We start from the raw sequence: 22294 nt of genomic DNA, 5'->3' as shown, positions 1-22294 counted from the left end.
CTTTACTGTGTACAAAAGCTCAGAATAAACAGGCTATTTATCATATAAGTCAAAGCCTGATTTGACTATAGTTGAATGCAATATCTGACACTGCATCTTTTACCTTCTAATCCTTATATTTCTGTGAAAGATCATGCAAAATCACACGGCCATTGAAGATAATGAAAGTGGGAAGGAGGTAACAATAGGCTACCATGTACAAGTGGGTCTGCTTAAGATACCTTTGGACTAGAGATATATGTTCAATGTAAGCAAAATTTGACTTGAAAGACATGCATGCCTTGCATGATCTGTTCCAGAAAAAAAAAGCTTCCACTTAGCCAAATGTATGACTTTTAGAAAATCAACATAGGCAGCCGCATTTGTGTCATGTTTAACGAAGTTCACACTTTGTAGATGGATCCATCTTCTCTTCATGTCCAATGGGTAGACCTTTAATCTTGTTAGCCATCACATTTTCTCAATAGAAAGTCCATCTTGATGGTTTGACACGACAGTCCTCAACATTGTCTATTCTGCAGTTATAACAGAGTGCATGACAAGTGAAGATTATAAGGTTTGACAGCATTGCCAATTTGAAGCCTGTCATGTCCATAGGGATCTTTGTTCTTTGGGAAGCTCTTGGTTCAGGTTCTGAATTTCTCTTAAACCCTGGAAAAGAGACAAATTGAAAGACAAAAATATGAAACATGATACTGATAAGATTTTATATTTTTATATAAGAAATATACAAGATTTAAATAATGTTAAGACTTCCCTAAATAAGTATCTATTTAACTTGTAATGAATTCAGTGCCCAACACTATTCATTTAATTTCTAATTTCTTTCCTGAATTTCATACAAGTGCATAGGGACATGCATAGCTATGTGTTATGCACTATAAAAGAACTGAATATTATTATTAATTAACTATATCAAACCCAATAAATTTGTTGATCACTGGGTTGATTGCAATAGAATACCAAAGTGTGACGTCAGGTCATGACAACAAATTTACTGGTTCTAAACTGAGTCGCAGCTGCACGATCGTCTATACACATTTGTATTTGCCAAAATGGTGATGTGTTTTGTCACTGGTTGTTACCATCACTCTGAGAGTCATAATACGGCGCCGTCTCATAAAGCTGTTGGTAAGTTAAGAGCGACATTAAGATAGACTGGTGATCCTTTCTTGTGGTAAATGAAATAATAAATTGGCAATGGTTTAGCGTGTAAGAAAGGATCAACAGTCATTCTTAAAGAAGCTCCTAACTTATGAACAGCTTTATGAAACGTGCAACAGGTTCATTATTTTGTTTAGAACTAGGCCGCCATGACAACCTGGCAACTGACATCAACGCTTTGGTACTCTACAAGCAAAACATAATAATTTCTTTGCAATAAGCATGACTTGACTAGAGACATTTTCTTGAGCTAAATAATACCACAAAATTTCCATGTTTTAACCTCATGGGAGGGCATTTCCTATAAAAAAATAATAAAACTTTCATATGCTTATTAAACTTAGAATTTTAATCTACAAAATTCAGATTATAAATGCAGCTGATATGAATGATTGAATCCAATTTAGAACCCAATAAAGGGTAACCAGTCATGAATCAAATCATGAGGAACTAATAAATAGCTTAAAACATCATCCGGAACTTAGAAGTTGGGTGTAGTGTCAAAAGCATCATTTTCACCTCATCCATTTGCTACTTCTTTTTTTTAACTTTGAAAAAAAAGTTGAAATGAAAAGCATTATCCATTACTTCAGAAATGGGAAGAATACTATAATACATCTACAATACAATGCTATATAATTATAACTCATTAGCAAATAATGTGTTGCTAAATGGAGTAAATGAAGAAATGAAATAAAAGAAAATGAATAAAATCTTCTCACCTCATACACAAGCTTGATGTGGGCTTTTATCTTAGCAGAATCTTGGGTAAGTTTCTCACTGTACCTGAAAGAATAACACATAAGGAAATAGGATGAATTGTGGTCTAATAGTCATGACTTCCAAAGCCTGGTTTAGTGATTGATTATTATTTCACATAAAGCAATAGGGGAGGGTTCTCAGAGCAGAAAAACTTCTGCTGCTAGAATAATCTAAAATAAGCAAAATACATCATATTTTCCATGTTTTGAGGGAATTATACTGTCTTTCAGTCAAGGAATGAATAAAATTCAATATTCTACTTTTAACCTTCAAAGGTCTCGGGGCGGAATCCGCCCCCCTCTACATTTTTCACGATAAATCCGCCACACGAAATTTTTTAACTGTGCCACTCGCCGACTTATTACTTTCAAATCTCGCACAACTTTTGAGACCAAATTTGCGATGCCCGGGTATGCGGTTACGAAATTACACAACATTATGTAAGTGCATGTCAGAGCCAAAACTGCTCAAAAACGTAAATTCATGTACAAATCCAATGCAAATTGTGTATTTCGTCAAAATTCATAAATGTATCATTATTTCTACTTTTACTGATTAAACTTAATAAATTTTGTCTTGTTTCTGATTATAATCAAGTCTGCAACAATTTCCATTGAAAAAACAAGGATAAAAAAAAAAAAGAAATTAAAAAAACAATATAATATAAAATATACAAAAAAAAATTGCGATACCAGATTTTTTTAAGTACATTTGATCGGGATCATACAAAGAGTCTGTGAATAAAAAATTAGCAGTTTTTGGGGCCGTATGATAGTTGATGAGAGCAAATGTTTTATTTCATGCATAAATTAGCACAATTAAATCATTAAATAAAAAATCTTTTTATTTCAAAAAAATTAACCATACAGCCTTGTAGATTTTATCGCACACTACCACCGTGCAAATTTTTTGCGGCGCTCGAAGGCTGAGATCTCAGGGTGGGGGCGGAATCCCCTGGCTTTGAGATGGGTCCAAATAACATAACTCTTTTAGGGTTAAGTTGAACAGCAATTCATGGTCTGCTCAATCATAACATGCAGTTGTATGTCATGTTTAATATGGTACAGCCTGTAGTTTGCATCTTCCATTAGCCCAGAATACATAGTCATGTTTTGGTAAGAGGGCTTTCCTGGCTGCTGAACCATGTCTATGAACCAACTTCCTGCTCAGATACATACATGTAGAATCTCTTTTTCCTTTAATTCCTCAAAAGATCCTTACTATTCTTAATGCATATAGTTAGTGAATGTAATGATAACTCTGTAATAATAATAATATCATATTTCACCCAGGGTAGCCACTTTAGTTCCAAAAACTCTTCTCCCAGCGGGCCGTGCTATACGTGATAATGTTATTATCTGTCCCTACTCTCTTCAGGGTTCTAGAAAATAGTTAGACTAGGATAGCGTTTCATGACTTTCATCAACATTTTCGTCCAACAAGTTTTCAGATCTGACAACTTTCAATGATTTTGCAATAGCTGAGAAGCACTGTTGCTATGGTAACTGTTGGATAAAATTGGATCAGATGAAACATCTGACAAGTCCTGTCATGAAACACTCCCCAGATAGATGGTGAAAAATAAGGGCATTTTAATAATTATTATTATCATATATTGTTATATATTAGTGACTGATTACAGGAAAAAGGTATAATTTAAAGTATTTGGAAAGTCAAGTTAACATCATTTGTAAAATAAAGTGTGGAATGTAAAATGATCAAAGAAAATTACGGACATATGACTCAGGTGGCCAATGTTGTGTTATAAATAGTTTTAATACTTACTGAGTAAGATGCTTTGTTTTCTTGTCAATAAACTTGAGAGCTTCTTTCAGAGTGAATTCCACAAAGAATCCAAAGCCAACATGAACAAAGATCATAGATGGATCTTGGCTGTGATTTGAAATAATAAACCAATGAGAAGTCTGCATAACTTGATGATAACACATGAAACGTCATCATACTTGTCAGATCTAAACATCAATCAAAATTTATAAATTGCTATATTTGAGTTTTGTTTGCAGTGGCTTTCAAACAACATGCTCAGATAAAGTCATCTTGATTGGCCAATGCTTTAAATAATGATTGATTTTAAACCTTCCTTTTACAAGATCTTTGAGGTGTTCCTTCACTGGGGGACCTAGATATCAAAGTCCTATGGACCTCCTTGAAAGAAATATGATCCAAGGTCCAAAACTACTTCCTTACAGATTTTTCTTATCTGATTAAGAGCCATCAGCTTTAGAAAATGATATAAACCTTCTGAAAATGTATCTAATTAAGAGTATGAAGAGAGGTCAATTTATTTTCTTTGACCTTTTGAAAAGCAACAAGGTGGATGGCTAATACCGTTAAAAGTAGATATCTTCGATGTGACACTTGCACATTATGAATTAAGCATTTTTATATCTTTCTTACCGTATATGTCGATAAGAATGACAAGATCAATATGGTCATTCATGATAAGGGCCATGTAACAATAACACAAAGCATTTGGTCTTGGTCATAAAGCTAATTCATTTACATTCAATTAATCATTTATGTGCAATCAAGTGTACATATCAACTTTGTGTTACACTTACAGGCCGCTGTATATAATAGGAAAGAAACAAAAATGTAGAAAAGTTGAAACCAAATACATGTAACGGAGTCTACTTACACCTTTGCTTGTGCATAGAAGTTACAACCAAGATCTATTTGGGTTTTAAGCTCTTCATTTTCATATCCTGTCTCCTAAAAGAAAAAAAATAAATAAAAATAAAAGAAAATCTTGAAACATAGTTCCACTCTCTTTTTAATATGTCACAGGATGACAGAGTGTGCATCATGGAAATAGTGATATACTTAAATAATCAGGGGTTGCGGTAGTGGGGAAGGGGGGCTGGGGGGCTTCAGCCTCCCCCCTCACTTTTTTCCAAAACCGTGTACAAAAACTTAAAATGACCATATGACTATGATTTTTTGCATGGTCCCCCCCCTTTAAAAACCGTTCCACGGCCCCTGGTTATATTAATTTCAGTGCAGTATGGATGAAGGTATCCTCTCTTCATTTATGTCCAGCTCCTGGTGGAACTAAGTGGCATCTGAAGAGTGAGTGGCACAGTCCACGGAAGGGACCGTCAGGAGTGATCTTAAATTGCAATTAACGCAATGTGAGTTAACTTATACTACTAATTAGGGCAAAATTTTCATGAATTTATTAGTGAATACAAACAATTTGGAATTATTTTTAAGTGTAATTATTGTGAGTCTTTCAAAGTTAGTATCTATCTAGGAACAGAAACTTCTAAGGTATAGTAAGTAACAGAAATAAACCTACACTTCAATTTTCTGTTTGTGTCTTTCTCTCACTCCTTCATGTACAGGACAAACAAAACAACAAAAAAGCCAACATACACAATTGATATATATGGGCCTTGCACAATAACTTTGATGATGCATGTTGCAACATTGTCATGTGCAATTCAAATAGAATTCAAGTCATTCTCAATATAACTGAAAATCAACTGTAGACAGAAAAAAGCAACAAACTTGTTTACGAGTCAAATGTTTTATTAATAAGTTATAGCTCCTCTCATTGGCTCCAGAATTTTCTCTTTTGTTGAGTGTGTCAATCTACATTTTTATGCATTTTGTCATAAACACCAACAGCCATGAGACCAAACTTGTAGTTCCATACAAAGCTTTCATCTGTGAAAGAGGGGAGACTGAATCTACCAGAACAGGCAGAACATTTTTATGTAACTATACTAGGGAACTTTGACAGGAATAACCATCTATTATGGGAATTTATTTTATAAATTTTTGGCATTTGTCTACCAAAAGCCAAACAACCAATAGTTCATTGACTGAAGATTTTGATGTAACTTAAACTTATGATTATTATCTTGTTATAATGGCTATATACATTTGAAATAACTATCTGACAGAATATGATAAGGCCAAGGCATAGACCAATATATTCTGTCTAGACTATATATCGTCGGTTTCAATCTGGGTAGCTTTTTAAAAAGGAAGTCTTCCCAGACCGTGATTCAACAGAACAGAGATAAAAAATTAGTCCAGCCTATGGTATGACCTTGCATAAATAGAGTTAAGTATAGTATTCAGTATAGATTCTACCCACCTGAATCTTCTCAATGGTTGTTTTAAGCTGGAGGTACTCTGCAATTTGTGAAAATATCTCATCTCTTGATGCAAGAACTTTCCTGTAAATATAAATAAATGACAAGAAAACGGTATAGTCTAGATCGAGAAGAACCACCTAACAATCTACCAAACAATATTTTGCTAGATATATTGTTTACAAGTTACTTTTCATGGCCATTATTTAGGGGACTAAATTTTTTGCATCCATTAGTTATTCGGGCATAAGTGACCATTACCTTCACCAAACTTATCTCACACTGCCATTCATTATTGATAGCCCCTCCCGGCCCCACCTCCCTGCCCTGAGTCAGGGGCCGGGGGAGGGTACGTGGATAGACGGAGGTGGCAGCACCCATAATAGGCCCCTCATTCAATGAACAAGGTTATGATATAACCTTGTTCTCTGTTAGTACTCAATGGGTGGCAAAATAAGGTTGGGAATGTTTGGCTTATTTTTTTCTTTTTCTTTGGAACAAATGCTTGATTGTTTGACACTGTCAGATTCCATTACAGCTATTAAATCAACATCTAACTTGACTCTTAAGTAGATTTGAATCTTTTAATTACCTTTTCTACATTCAAAATAGAGATTGAAAAATGAAAATTTTCTTGCCATAATACTGTCCAATTTACTTAGGTAGAAAAATCAATTTTTATATCGGAAAAGGGTCTCTTTCGTTGAAATATCAATGAAAGGTGTCTCTAAAAGGACACTGTGTTCTAAATAAGGGAAATAATGAAAATTTCGATTTTATCCAGTTATGTTTGTGAATCTTTAATTATTTTTCTTTTTTTTACCTCATAAAGTAATCTCTATACATCAATTCTAAAATCAGTAATAAAACAAACATTAAATAAAAGGTTCAGGTGACGATGAAGACTAAATATTTTTCCGATACTATCCATATCAAACGATGTTGTGGACTTGGAAGATAAAATTGCCTTCGTGAAACGGAAAGCACTGGTTTGTCGCCAATCTTCCTATCTCGGAAGAATGGTCCTAGGACGTTCCTACATATCGCTTATCTCGTCATGCAACAGGCCCCAGATGTCTGCCTAGTATTACACGGACGAGTCCTCGGCTCCAGCCCGCAAAGCGGGCCAGAGCTCCCCGGGTTGATTACTTTGACAGACCTTCCCCGCAGACATGATGTGATATTATATTACTTTCAAAAATTATAGACTGTTCATGTCTCATCTAAATTTTATTTAATTCCTTTTTTCAGAGCTACCAAGTCTCACGCATTATGCGTGAGACTCAAGCATTTTGGACTCTTGTTCATCCCTTCAAATCTCTGTCTCACGCAACTATCACAGCCTATCCCCATATACATTGTACACAATGTCTGTGATCTCACTCAGATTCACAGAAAATCTCACGCATAGCTAGTCGTTGGAACTTGGCATCTCTGTTTTTTAATTTGTGTGAATTCCGAACTAAAAACTAAAAAGTCTAACTTACTAACAAGTAACATTGTCATTACCTATTTCATTTTCAATTATGATAAAAAAAATTAAGGCAGTGTATACAGCCACACGCGTGTGTCTTTACCATCCAGCCACACGCGTGTGGTTATATCCAGAACACCTATCTGTGGATACCGCCACACGCCGCCAGTAATAACAGTAAAACACGTACTGGTATGTAGGTCTGACCGTCTATATCACGATCAAAATAACCTCATTTCTTCATTAAATTCTTACATTCTAAACCCCTTTGATATCCTTAGATCGTTTCAATTTCATTCTCACCGTCTTCTTTCCTTGCTTTTCTTGTCTTGTTACAAACGGTCGTCTGTTTAACAGCAAATTCTCTTTTTCTACTTGTGTCGATTCTGGCTTCCTTCGCGGTGGCAGACCCATACAGCGTTAGCGCAGCACAGTAGTAGACATACACAGTTTGGGTTTACGTAAACCCAAACTGTGTATGGGTCTGCCACCACGAAGGAAGCCAGAATCGACACAAGTAGAAAGAGAATTTGCTGTTAAACAGACGACCGTTTGTAACAAGACAAGAAAAGCAAGGAGAGAAGACGGTGAGAATGAAATTGAAACGATCTAAGGATATCAAAGGGGTTTAGAATGTAAGAATTTAATGAAGAAATGAGGTTATTTTGATCGTGATATAGACGGTCAGACCTACATACCGGTACGTGTTTTACTGTTATTACTGGCGGCGTGTGGCGGTATCCACAGATAGGTGTTCTGGATATAACCACACGCGTGTGGCTGGATGGTAAAGACACACGCGTGTGGCTGTATACACTGCCAAAAATTAAAGGTTAAAATACTTACTCTAAATCTTTCCTAAGCACTTCATTGACGAATCTTTCATATCCAATCACCTTTTCTGGTATATCTTCAGACATTTTGAAGAAGTTTGATGCTGATGGTGAGGTCTTCACTAGTATGATACAAGCAGGATTTGCTGGTTTTAAAGTCAGATCTACTCCCCTGTACCGGTTTTGGGTCTGTGGACTGAGACTACAACTGTAAATTTTGTTTAAAAGTGCTTTGTAATTTAATTATTTCTAGGTTTTTTTATCTTATAGTTTTCATTCATGTATTAAAATATATATTGAACAAATTCTTAATATTTTTAAAATAAAAACTGCACGGATTACAAAAAAACGGAGTTTGAAAAAATTAAATTCAGATAATTTTCATTGAGTTGTTGGAACTTAGAGATGGCCGAATTACTCTTGGATCCCAACATCAGAATTTGGGTGGTATTACCCATAGTTTTTATTACCTTTTTCGTTGGTATTATAAGACATTATGTTAGTTTATTGCTTGCCAGTCAGAAAAAAGTTGATTTGCAGAAAGTTGGTGATAGGTAAGTTCATAGATGTTATATTTTACTTTTGTAAATTTCCTTAGTACAGGCCCATATACTGTGATACGTGTAAGTTCTATTGCAAGAAGCTCCCGCCTCGCACACCACACGCCAGGCACACTTATGGCAGTGAGTCTAGTCTTGAGGACGCAATGATCATCATCATTGCGTCCTCAAGACTACAGTGAGTCCAAACTTCGCGCGTGTCCAAACTTCGCGGACGGTCATTATCTCCAAAACTAGCCAATATCCTTAAAATCTGACATCATCAATGTGAAAAGCGACCTAAAATTACCCTTCGCTGAAAGTTTCTTTAGGATTAGTCCAGTATTCATGAAAATATTGGCAAAAGATCGGCAAATTTGGCACCGTTAGCGCCCGTTTTGAAGAAAGCAACAAGCATCACGATATCACCATTTTACAAGCAGAAATCATAAAAAATGTGAGTTAAATGTGGTACTAACCGATTCCATAGCATTTTGCCATCAATCTGATATAAATATTTCACTTTTTGAGCTTGAGTCTTTGTTTAAATCTCCACAAAAGCTTTGGTGCGCGAAGTTAGGTCACACTTTTTCTGAACGGTTTTCCAGCACAGCCCGCATTCGCCGATCGGAATAGAATTTTGAGATCGCGATACCGGCGAAACCCAGTGACCTACTTTACATTTTCGTCCATGATTTTATAGTTTACGATCTTGCCGTCAATGTGGTTACTATTTCTTGAATTGGTTTTGTATAAATTATGAATAATTTGTGGACAAAATTAAGCCTGATGAATATTTTTGAAAAGTGCGCGAAGTTTGGACACCCCATCATACTACGCACCACTCATGACGCATACATGTAGCCTGGAGGCTCCTGGGGTGGTATTCTGAAAACGTTCTTTTCTCTTATCTCATTGAGAATGAGACGCTAAAATCATTGCAAATCGGTAGGATGGGAGGAGTTGGTGTCCGGACACTTTATCTTTTTGACATGTTTGAACTCAAAAGCCTTCTTTTTGTCTTTGGATTATGATGGGGTGTCCAAACTTCGCGCACTTTTCAAAAATATTCATCAGGCTTAATTTTGTCCACAAATTATTCATAATTTATACAAAACCAATTCAAGAAATAGTAACCACATTGACGGCAAGATCGTAAACTATAAAATCATGGACGAAAATGTAAAGTAGGTCACTGGGTTTCGCCGGTATCGCGATCTCAAAATTATATTCCGATCGGCGAATGCGGGCTGTGCTGGAAAACCGTTCAGAAAAAGTGTGACCTAACTTCGCGCACCAAAGCTTTTGTGGAGATTTAAACAAAGACTCAAGCTCAAAAAGTGAAATATATCAGATTGATGGCAAAATGCTATGGAATCGGTTAGTACCACATTTAACTCACATTTTTTATGATTTCTGCTTGTAAAATGGTGATATCGTGATGCTTGTTGCTTTCTTCAAAACGGGCGCTAACGGTGACAAATTTGCCGATCTTTTGCCAATATTTTCATAAATACTGGACTAATCCTAAAGAAACTTTCAGCGAAGGGTAATTTTAGGTCGCTTTTCACATTGATGATGTCAGATTTTAAGGATATTGGCTAGTTTTGGAGATAATGACCGTCCGCGAAGTTTGGACACGCGCGAAGTTTGGACTCACTGCCATACACTAAAAATATGAATTCAATACTTGTAATCATCTTCTATTTTGTTCTTTATAATATTTCCTAACATTTTGTATTAAAAATTGATAAAACTTCGCTTGTAGTTTTTGTCTCACCTGCGAAGCAGAGTGAGACTATAGGCGCCGCTTTTCCGACGGCGGCGGCGGCGTCAACATCAAATCTTAACCTGAGGTTAAGTTTTTGAAATGACATCATAACTTAGAAAGTATATGGACCTAGTTCATGAAACTTGGCCATAAGGTTAATCAAGTATTACTGAACATCCTATTAGAGTTTCATGTCACATGACCAAGGTCAAAGGTCATTTAGGGTCAATGAACTTAGACCATGTTGGAGGAATCAACATCGAAATCTTAACCTGAGGTTAAGTTTTTGAAATGTCATCATAACTTAGAAAATATATAGACCTAGTTCATGAAACTTGGACATACATGTAAGGTTAATCAAGTACATGTATCACTGAACATCCTGCATGAGTTTCACGTCACATGACCAAGGTCAAAGGTCATTTAGGGTCAATGAACTTTGGCCGAATTGGGGATATCTGTTGAATTCCCATCATAACTTTGAAAGTTTATGGATCTGATTCATGAAACTTGGACATAATAGTAATCAAGCATCACTGAATATTTTGTGCAAGTTTCAGGTCTCATGATTAAGGTCAAAGGTCATTTAGGGTCAATGAACTTTGGCCGAATCGGGGGTATCTGTTGAATTACCATCATAACTTTGAAAGTTTATTAGTCTAGTTCATTAAACTTGGACATATGAGTAATCAAATATCACTGAACATCCTGTGCGCGTTTCAGGTCACATGACCAAGGTCAAAGGTCAATGAACTTTGGCCGAATTGGGTGTATCTGTTGAATTACCATCATAACTTTGAAAGTTTATGGATCTGATTCATGAAACTTGTACATAAGAGTAATCAAGTATCACTGAACATCCTGTGCGAGTTTCAGGTTACATGATCAAGGTCAAAGGTCATGTAAGGTCAATGAACTTTGGCTATGTTGGGGTTTTTTGTTGAATAACCATCATATCTCTGTAAGTTTATTGGTCTCGTTCATAAAAAGTGGACATAAGAGTAACCATGTATCACTGAACATCTTGTGTGAGTTAGAGTAGTATTCAAAGTCAGCACTGCTGCTATATTGAACCGCGTGATGCAGGTGAGACGGCCAGAGGCATTCCACTTGTTTCCAAAAGACTTTCTAAAATTGATCGTCCGGACAGTAGAGGCGCACGGCCAATATTGGAGACTGTCTCCCATGAGAGAGATTATCTCCAATATCAGAGACTTTTATAAAGAATTTGGGTATCCAATTTCAGAGACAGTCTCCAGTTTGGGAGACCAATTTTCTTTGTTTACATTTGCTTAAAAAGGATTACCTTGGCGGCAGATAAAAATGTGATAAGCAGATTCCTCATGAAATATTACCCCTTTTCACCGTCTACTTTAAAAATCCACCGTCTACTTTTGTTTTTATAAGGATTTTTGTTGTCATCCACACACAAAACAAATGGGCTTCTGACCTCAGTGGGACAAAAGTTTGGGTGGAAAAAATCATGCTTTTGTTGGTGTTGTTTCTTTTGTTCTTTTGCAAAGCAAGTCTCTAATATGGGAGATTGTCTCCCTTATTGGAGAGAGTCTCCCATATTGGCCGTGCGCCTCTACTGCCGGACACACAACAACTGGGTATATTCTAAAAATCTTCTTAACGCATTCTTACCTCTGTAAGGACTGCCTCCTTTAGTTTTTATCTTCAACGCACCCATTTTTATCATATTACCAATCAAAATGCGCTTTATATTGGCAGTTTAACCAATAGAAGTGTTCCTTATGTCAAGAGAATATCATGGGTGCTGCACGTACACTGTTTCTGGCGCATTGTGCGAAATGTGCATTTTATATGCAATGACTGAATATTATTTCGTGACACGTGCTCAAATAAAGAAAGAAAGTAAAGAAAAAAAGTCAATAAAGCAGGTACGAATAAAGAATAAAACAGGAAGAAAGAAAGTAATTAGGTATGAAAGGAGACAGTAAATGATCAGAGTGAAGCAGAATATTTTTTTTCCTAGGGAAATCCATCTTTGTTTACATAGGTCTCTTATACATGACCAGGGGTTCAAGACTCCAATGATGAAGAAGTATGTCTAGATAGTAATAAAACATCGTCATGGAGTCCTCAAGACTAATTTTTACCCCTGGATTTAAGGACTGGAATATTTTTTTTTTGAGCAGCAACCTGGATCTATGTACTGTGTGTGCAGTTCAATAGCAGGCATGTTCATGTATCACATGCATGCAATTCTCGCTAGTGCGAGTTCCTGTAGGCTGTAGTTGTAGGGAGGGATATAAAGTAATTTTTGTCTTATAGAACAGCCAAATAGAGTTTTTACTCTAAATCTGTTTAGAAGATTTTGAAGTTGGATCTCTAGATCTCTGTTCATACTTCGCTTAGCCCTAGCCCCTAGAGGACTCTGTGATGAAGTTGTATTTGTATTTTCATTACAGAGCCTAGACATGGACCTATCCGTGTAAAACTAAAAGCCTGTAAACAATGATGGATTTCCCTAGAAAATACTCTTCTAAATTACAAATTTGATTGGCGAAAAAGACAGAATTTATCAAATTTTCATATTATGGGGGCCCAATGTTGATCGTCTGCACACTTTAGAAATTTAATTAACTTAAGACTAAACCTGATTTTTTTTTATTCTTAAGAAAGTTTCAGTTTATGAGTATGGGAGATCAGGGTTAGTTGGAACACGATGTAAGTTGAAACATTGTAATTTTCTTTAACACCTGTAAAATAAATATATGCAATACTGCCCTTATTTTATTGTTATTAATAATACAACACTGTTGTATTATTCTCATTTTGTCTGAGTTTGACTGGCAATTAACAATATTTTCATTTTTTTCCCTTTTTATTGCAGTCAAGCTCTGATGAGAAGTAGATTGTTGAGAGAAAATGGACGCTTTTTGCCAAGAAAGGTGAGAAACAATGTTCATACCAATAATGGTTTCCTTTTTTATGACAATGATATATACTTCAACAGAAAATTGCAATATATTATTATTATTTTTATTTAGTTGACCAAATCATGAAAAAAAAACAAATGACTTTTATACATACATGTAGTAAATACAAACAATACAGAATGGAGCAGTGCTTCATGCTGGTCAGGGATGATAAAGCATAATAAATAGCTGTTGCTCGGAAGCCTATTACCCCTGACATGTAGCACTGCATACAAATATCACATTACAAAACATACAAATTACACAAAATAATATAGCTTTGTGTTTTGTGAAATTTCGAAATTTCTATAAAAGAATAATGAAAATGCATAAGCAGATTGATGTTATAGATTTAACTGTAGAATGACTGAAATATAATAATTACAATGGTGGTTTACTGGTCATTGATATTACAGACTGGTGAAATAACCTATTGTGTTGTCTGTTCTGATCCAATCTGGCAATATAGAGATAAGCACAGTAAATTAATATAAGCATTAAGTATGGGTGCATCGTGGTTCAGACCAGGGGCCGCGGAACGGTTTTCAAAGGGGGGGGCTGACCTTGCTAAAAATCACAATCGTATGGTCATTTTTGCGTTTTGTACACGGTTTGGGAAAAAAGTGGGGGGGGGCTGAAGCCCACCCAGCACCCCCCCCCCCCCCCCCCCCCCGGTTCCGCGGCCCCTGCTGACTCGTCTTTCAAACAGAGGGTCGTGGGTTCAAATCCTACCTATGGCGTGTTTTCCTTCAGCAACTAAAGCAAGAGATTAATGATGCTTTGAGTAATTTATTTTAATTTTACTATTTAGTCTTTCATTATGAGGAAACATTACTTCAATGATGAGGAGACAGGATTTTTCAAGACTCAGAAGAGAGAAGGTCCCCCTCAAAACCCAATGACAGGTACGTTAATAGTGTAGAGAGAGAGAACAAGAATATTGAGACACACCATTGGATCATCTGCAATTAATATCTGATAGTGTATGTCACATTTACTTAATCTTCATGGATTAAATCTGTGGAATATTTTTATTCCTTTAAAAAAAAATAGTGGTGAAGTTCAGATTGCAAAAAATGAAGTCAACAATTTTTGCTCTCTCTCCCTCTCATTGCCATTATTGTTATACCATTCTAAAATCCTCTACCTGTAACTATCAAAATGTGCATTGACTGCCCAGTGTGCCCAGTTCTGACAATTTCTGCAGACTGTCCATCCAAAGCAGCTTCTCCTTGTTCTCTTTCTAGTTGATGAACATCATTTGCAAAGTCTAAGTGTGCCATTGTAAAACAGGATTTTCACATAGGTTTAGCCAATTTCTTTTTAAAGAATATAACTTTTTATACAAAATATGACTTTTATGTACCACTTCAATGTATATTTCAAACTAATTCAAATGAAACCAGTTCTATTTTCATAAGTTTGTTATTTGTCATTGATAATGCATGTTTGTTTGTTTTTCGTTTTTTTTTTTGTTAGACCCATCTATGATGACAGACATGTTGAAAGGAAACCTAACCAATATCTTGCCAATGATTGTCATTGGTGGATGGATCAACTGGACCTTTTCTGGCTTTGTCATTAGTAAGTTGATCACCCAGAGCCCTATTTCATTATAGTGTCATAAGTGACAGGTTACAAGTCTCCTTGTTACCTATTAAGATTGTTGCTTGATTGGCTTATTGTAAATTAGTCACAGAATCTATGTATTTGCGATTGATGATAGTTTTAATGAATTAGTACCCAGTATTTTTCATTGAACCCAATAGCACATTCAAGGGTGATGCCCTTGGTCCCATGGGATTTTTTCCTGACTTAAAAACGACCCGTCCATAGTTTATGACACACTGGACACGGTATGGATTTATAACTGAGGTACTGTACTCAATGAAGAGCAGTTTGCTTTTTGCAATATATGTGGAGAAATAAGTGATCAATTATTTTCTGTTCATTTGCTCAATACATTGAACCAGAAAATTTCAAGACTGACATTATTTTGGTATCATCAGCTCCGTATAACAAGTGTATGTGTTTTATTCCTTGATTTTATATGACTGTTACCTTCTTGCAGCCAAGGTTCCATTTCCTCTTACGTTGCGATTCAAACCAATGTTACAACGAGGAGTAGAGCTTGCATCCCTTGATGCTTCATGGGTTTCATCAGCCAGCTGGTACTTCTTGAATGTCTTTGGTCTCAGGAGTGTCTATTCACTCATCTTGGGAGAAAATAATGGTAAGTCTTTCTATTTTTGTTGTTTTGATTTTATTCTAACATCTTTGAAAGATGGAAAGTTTGATCTCCCCATTGCAGTTAATGTGACATTTCAAAGTTTTGCTCTTTTAAGGACGTTCCACAGTTGAAATGAAATCCATGTCATTTTCGCCAAATTTTGCCCAGAGTTGCTTTAGCACCTAAATATTCCAAATGTGTAAAAATCAACATGGGTTCATGTGCTTGATTTTTTGCTATCAGGCTTTGACCTTAACTCATTTGAAAGGTCTCAAGAAATGCACTATAAGAATAATTTTGCATTTTTATACCCCACAAGATCACAATGTTGAGTTTATACCTCTATTACTCGGTCAAAAATCCATCTAAATTTCACAAAATTTTGTATTATGTTCAGAATTACATACTTTAGATTTTTATTCGTTCGCTATTTAAAGAGTAGCAGCACCTTCCATTTTCAGAATAAGGTGTGAAAGATGACAAAAACATATCTAAAAATTCAAAATTTATTTAACAAATTTAAGAAGTACAATAAATGCTGTACTTTATTCAAAACCCATGTAGTTTTCACAAAATTTGCATGGTTTTAAAGGATATACTAAAGATGTGTTAATTTAAAAAAATGGGGTTCATGTGCTTGTTCTCAATCTGTCAGCACTTTTGTTGGAGCAATTGTACTTTCAAAAACAAAAAAAAACGTGTCAACAGGCCTGCACAATATCTACATGAAGGAAAATTCTACACCCTTCATTTAATCGAACTCGAAGTCTTATTCGTCATACTTTGCAACGTTGCAGAGTAAAGTATTCTGAAGAGGTAGAGGCATTTAAAAATTTGGTCAATAGATAATTTATTAGCAAATATCTTCATAAAATAACACATCAAGTTTTGCTGTTAAAGTGCCAATGTCTGGAAATATCAGCTGATATCTGGAGCTTAATGTGACGTAAACGCGCATGGCGTTAATGTGCACAGATAGGGATGCACACAATTGTACATGTATATGCATAACACAGGTGATATGAGAGAGGTTACAATAACACACTGTTTCTCTTGTGTTTTAATATATAAATCATAGGACATTTCAATTTTCCTGAATTGACCATTAGGAGGCTATTTATAATAGCAGCTGAATAGCAACTTTCAAAGAGTAAGCAAAGTTTGTTTCACATTATAATAAGGTAAAATAATAAAGTAGAAATAATACAATTCCTTAAATGTGGTGTAAGCTCTTATATAAAAGACTTTCTCCCATTGTTTCAATTTTACAGCTGCAGATCAAGCTCGTCTGATGCAGCAGCAGATGAATCAGGGTATGGCTATGGCTCCAGACCCAACCAAAGCATTTAAGGTACGTATCATTATTGTAAAATAGAACCAAGTTACTTACTTGCAAAAAGAAAAAAAAATCACTCCTTTTGCTCCCATAAATTTCATTACGGATTTATAAGGAATATGTGGTCATTTGTATGTCCATCCATGTATTAAGAAAATGATTCAGATATTTGATTAATTTGAGGTTGAGTTATACAAACAAACGAGTTCTTCATGTCATCCTAGTTCGTTGACATGCTTCATTCTTTGAGAAACTTTATTCAAGGTAATCTTTATCTTGATTTTTAGCTAGTGAACTAGCAATCATTTTCAAGATCATATTTGTGTGACCAGGCACCACAAAACCCAAAAGAAGTCATCAGAAACTATTTTTTAGTTTAAGGTCCTTTCTTAAGGGGGAGTCAGAGATTCTCAGCTTTAAATGATGGTAAACTTGATAAAATTATATCCTAACCCTCTTTACCAATGAGAATAATCACTACCACAGTGTTACTTTTGATATATAGAAGATTAAAGTTTGCCAGTCCATTGAAACACAATTGCTGTCCATCTATTGTGAGAAAGTAACAAAAAGATTAGAAATCAATAAAGTATTCATAGGAGTCATGAGATTACCCCCAAATTGGTAGAGTAATTAAGCACATCCTGTTCATTGTTATGGACAAGAATCAATGAAAGAGTTTACCCATTTCTTAATTCATGGAAGTTCAAAGTGAGGCAAATATGTCATACGTCAGAAAGAAGGAATTGCAGTGTAATAAAAGAATTACAAAATACAAGTCTAATTTAAGCAGTCAATAGGTACATCCATTCTATTTCACATTACAAGTTTTTGCATGGAAAGACATTTACTTTTGCAAAACTCACTGAAAATGAATTTTGACCATTCTTACCAAAACCAATCTTGATCATCTCCAAATGTACATATACGCAACATAACTTTTAGTGGGTTTTGTGGTGCATGCTAACAATTACTGAAGATTCAATTAAAAATTGCAAGTCATTTATCTCATGATTACTTAAATTGGAGGAAAAGTTCACCTGGACAGTCGACATGAATTTTGAATGCAGAATAACAAAAGAAGTTCATTAGTGAAGGTTTGATGAAAATCCAAAGAAAAATTATGAATTTTTAAAGATTTGATTTGTGACATCACAAATGAGCAGCTCCCCATATGCCATGTGATAAAAATTCCATGAAATGCAATTTTTTTTTAATGTACTTGTACGTTCAATATATCATCAGATGATCAAGTACATCATCTTATTACCCCTTTTATAAGAAAGGTATTCTTATACAGTATGAAGCACTTAAAAATAAGAATTTATTTCAATTTATATGGGACTGCTGCTCACCTGCAACATCACAAATTAAAACACTTCAAAATAATCATCACTAACAGATTTCTGGATGGATTTGTCAACAAACCTTCACCAATACTTCTCAATTATTTTCTGCTTTATTAAAAACAACTTAGCAGGCTGATCTTCCACTTTAACCTTATAAAGACTTGGTTATTTTGATGCCTTAGAAGACTCCTCCATTATGATCTCAGTCATCAACTGATCGTGATGAAAATTAACAATAACATGCTCGTTACTCATGGCATAATCTACAAAACTGTATTGAAGATCAAATTATTTTCTAATATACGCATCAAATCAAAAAGTTTGTTCAGATTAACTAAATAGACCGCAGAAATGCTTTTGTTTTTATTGTTTTAGAGTAATTCAGACTGTTTATAGGATTCTGATGAGATGTATTTAAAAAAAAATTCAATATCACATTGATTTTCTGATGTATTTTATTGTTTTGTAAATTTCCTAGATGTATTTCTTGTTTTTTATCCTTTTTTTCGATCAAAATTATCAGGGACTTTTTCGGACCATAAACAAGATATTGATTGAGTTTAATCAGGAGTAAAAACATTTGCATTGGATTTGTAAATGAATTTACGTTAGTCTGCATGCACTTACAAAATGTTGCTTTACTGAAAAAAACATGTATCCCGGTGTCATCAAATAACTTAATAGTTTACCTCAGTAATATTCTCCTACATGAAATTTGATGTAGATTGAATTTAAAACAAATATTTTATTTGAAATAACTGTGTCATTCTGTAATTATTTGCCTTTTTACAGGGGGAGTGGGAAGCTCTTGAAATTGCTGAACATCGCTGGGCCATGCAGAACGTAGAAGAGGAGTTAATAGGCAGGACACCCATGCCAGAGGATATCTATGTTAAAGATAAATATATTTGACCTGCAAATATGTTCATATTCTTTTTCATTATTTAATATACTGCACTGTATACCTGCTCAGTGTTGGTGCTTTTTTGGGGGGGGCTGGGCTTTCTGCATGAATAATGATAGATGATTTGTGCACCGGCATTGTAATGAATTTCGCTTACAACCCATTTAATCATATTGTTTAATTCTTTTAGTAGACCCCGTTATGGCTAATGTGTTAAGACATTAAACAGATTTGTGTTTATCCATAAATATTCAGTACAATTCATATGTATACTACTACACACTGGCTTGTTGTTTCATAAAGCTAATCATAAGTTACGAGCAACTTTACAAGTGACTCATAATCCTTTCTTGTGGTAAGTGAAAATGAAGATTTCTATTGGCAATGATTTAGTTTCTAAGAAAGGTTCACCAGGAATTCGTAAAGTTGCTTGTAACACCCATCTGATTCACAATAGTGTTTGCATTATTATGTTGAAACAATTATATTGAATTCAATGTTCTTGAATATTTCTTGAATGATGAAAAAATACTGTTTGTAATGACATTTCCAAAGAGTAAATTTGAAGTTTGGGCTGCCTATAAGAACTGACCATGCCACACTGGATACTATTGTAGGTGCTTTATGTATTCCTGTATTTCATTTGACATCAAGGCATTACTATACAGTAGAAATATTGCACATGGAATTCATGAGAAATAATTAAAATGATCATTTTTAGCAGTGAGCTTGTATCGGGGGGGGGGGGGGTTCATTAGGTTATTATGTGCTTTGACAAGGCACATTACCTTGCATCAGGAACATTATTGCTGAAGTGATGAAATGTGAGCCCAAAATTGCACAAGACTGTTAGGCACAACTGTATTTCAAATACTTTTTGCTAAATTGCTGTTTATCTTACACTTTACACTGAGAATATGTGTGATGAATAGGACTGTTGAAGAATAGGACAGTTGAATAACATCCACATATTCAAGTTTCAACACAATTTGAAATGATTTAAAAACCCAATGACCTGACATATACATGTACCAGATCTATGTAGTGTCATTTCATAAGTCTCTTAATGTTTCATTGCTTGTTGTGTAAAAGGTACAATAGACTTATAATGACACTCAAAGTATATTTGATGAGAGGAATATCATGTCATTTGCTGAAAATCTCTGGACAAGTAGACAAGACTGACTTTTTACAGCTCTTTATAAATATTGAAGGATATCTGACTATAAAATGTGATCTGTCTCGTCTCATGGTGTTATGTCTTTAATATTTTGTGTGATAACTTTTAAGCACAGTGCATTGGTGTCATCATAGTAAGTACAGTGATCTGATGACAATTTATTATCCATTTAGATACAGTAGTCTCTGTGATTGAATAAATTGCATATTTGATACAATTGAATATTTGATTTTTTTTTCATTCTTTCCTATTAATTTGAGAAAAGCCCAAAATACATTTTTTGGTAAATTTTACTTTATTAACACATGAAGACTCTACTGCTAGTCAGTCGATTAGTTCGTAGTCCAAAATGTTAAATCTGGTTCTGTCTGTGCGAATGGGTGTGGCCAGAATGGACGCATGCAAAGTTTGTTTTGTACAGCTCCTTCCTTGGACCCCTCCAAAGCTGAGCTGCCCCCAAATCTCAGTGATGAATAATACCTCGGTCACATTTGCTCTACGGCAAGTCGAAAACAGCAGTTATCTTCATTTTTATTCAAACCACCTATATTCAGTTGGTACAAAAAAGATAAAACAGCCGTTTTCGACTCGTCGTACGGCGGCCGTAGAACAAATGTGACCAAGGTATTAATGAGTTTGTAATGACAAGTCACATTGATACAAGCTATGTGGCAGAGTGTGTGAATGTTGCATTTCATGCCAAGTGCACTGCTCTTCAGCGAATGCTGGTGTATTATCCTGAATGTCATGTGACCAAGAAGATTCTATGACTGGAGTTCCAACAGGCAACAAATTTATTCAAGCACAAAAGAAAGAACGGCAATATGGACCTTTTGATGTCCGCCTTCGAAGCCGCCAGTTTCAGTGAAGAAAGCAGAGGGGTAGAATTTTACGAATATCCATTTGTATCAATTTTCCATCTTTCATATTAATAAACAAACTGAAATTTCAATGCATGACAAAACATCAATAACCAAGCACTATTACGACGAGATATTTGCCCAGATTATATCAACCTGTAATTAGTGAAAAAAGAAAGAATTTGTCCTTTACTGAAACCAGATTTTAACACTTCTGATCGTTTGCGGCAAATGAAAATTTCAAATGTGGTCTGTAGAATATTGATGCTTATTACTGTATATGCCAGATGAGTGCCCACACATGCCCAGTCGAGCAAATTTGAGTCCTATTTCAGGAAATATTGCATAGTTCATTTTCGCATGCCTCCGAATTATGTACTACACATATAACCAGACCAAGATGCGGCGAAAAAGTAATTATCATCACAAAAGTATATTTCCCTTTATGTATGACCTATAGCTGCGGAGTCATGCAGGAATCATTTGTCTACACAATTGCAAGAGATGTGCATGCCTGACATACTTTCTGCTGGCGGCTTTTAACCTTGTTCAAAGAGATTTTATTTGCTGTTACTCTAGCTCATTTGAAACCTCCTTGATGTTACTAGATTTGAACCAATCGGATTACAGACCATATTCTTGTAAGTTGGATAAAACAATCTAGAGTATGGAATGGATTAGCCGTTCATGGAAAAGCCAGCCATATCGTATATACTTTGCAGTCTCAAATGTGATAGCACTCAACATGAGTGTGAGTGCCGCTATGCTTGGGAAAGTTGATGTACACATGTATGGATCTTAACAGTTACTAATGTATGCAAAT

At 35.1% G+C, this 22294-nt stretch overlaps 2 protein-coding genes across 2 annotated transcripts; one reads left to right on the top strand and one right to left on the bottom strand.

Moving 5' to 3' along the window:
* Window positions 1–8479, bottom strand: LOC121410885 (protein UXT homolog). Its single transcript, XM_041603242.1, has 6 exons — window positions 8371–8479; window positions 6053–6134; window positions 4586–4659; window positions 3712–3819; window positions 1887–1950; window positions 1–651 (listed from the first exon to the last, which is right to left on the bottom strand). Exons 1-6 carry the CDS (start codon window positions 8442–8444, stop codon window positions 586–588), a joined length of 468 nt encoding a protein of 155 aa, XP_041459176.1. The 5' UTR covers window positions 8445–8479; the 3' UTR covers window positions 1–585.
* Window positions 8480–8739: 260 nt separating this feature from the next.
* Window positions 8740–20833, top strand: LOC121410884 (ER membrane protein complex subunit 3-like). The gene is made up of 7 exons (XM_041603241.1): window positions 8740–8911; window positions 13528–13585; window positions 14424–14517; window positions 15092–15196; window positions 15684–15845; window positions 17114–17193; window positions 19320–20833. The coding sequence occupies exons 1-7, from the start codon at window positions 8763–8765 to the stop codon at window positions 19437–19439; spliced, it is 768 nt and encodes a 255-aa protein (XP_041459175.1). The 5' UTR covers window positions 8740–8762; the 3' UTR covers window positions 19440–20833.
* Window positions 20834–22294: the final 1461 nt, after the last annotated feature.

This window comes from Lytechinus variegatus, chromosome 3, assembly GCF_018143015.1.
Source record: "Lytechinus variegatus isolate NC3 chromosome 3, Lvar_3.0, whole genome shotgun sequence".
Lineage (NCBI taxonomy): Eukaryota > Metazoa > Echinodermata > Echinoidea > Temnopleuroida > Toxopneustidae > Lytechinus > Lytechinus variegatus.
Note: the sequence above shows the minus strand (reverse complement) of the source record. Positions and strands in the feature narration are given on the sequence as shown.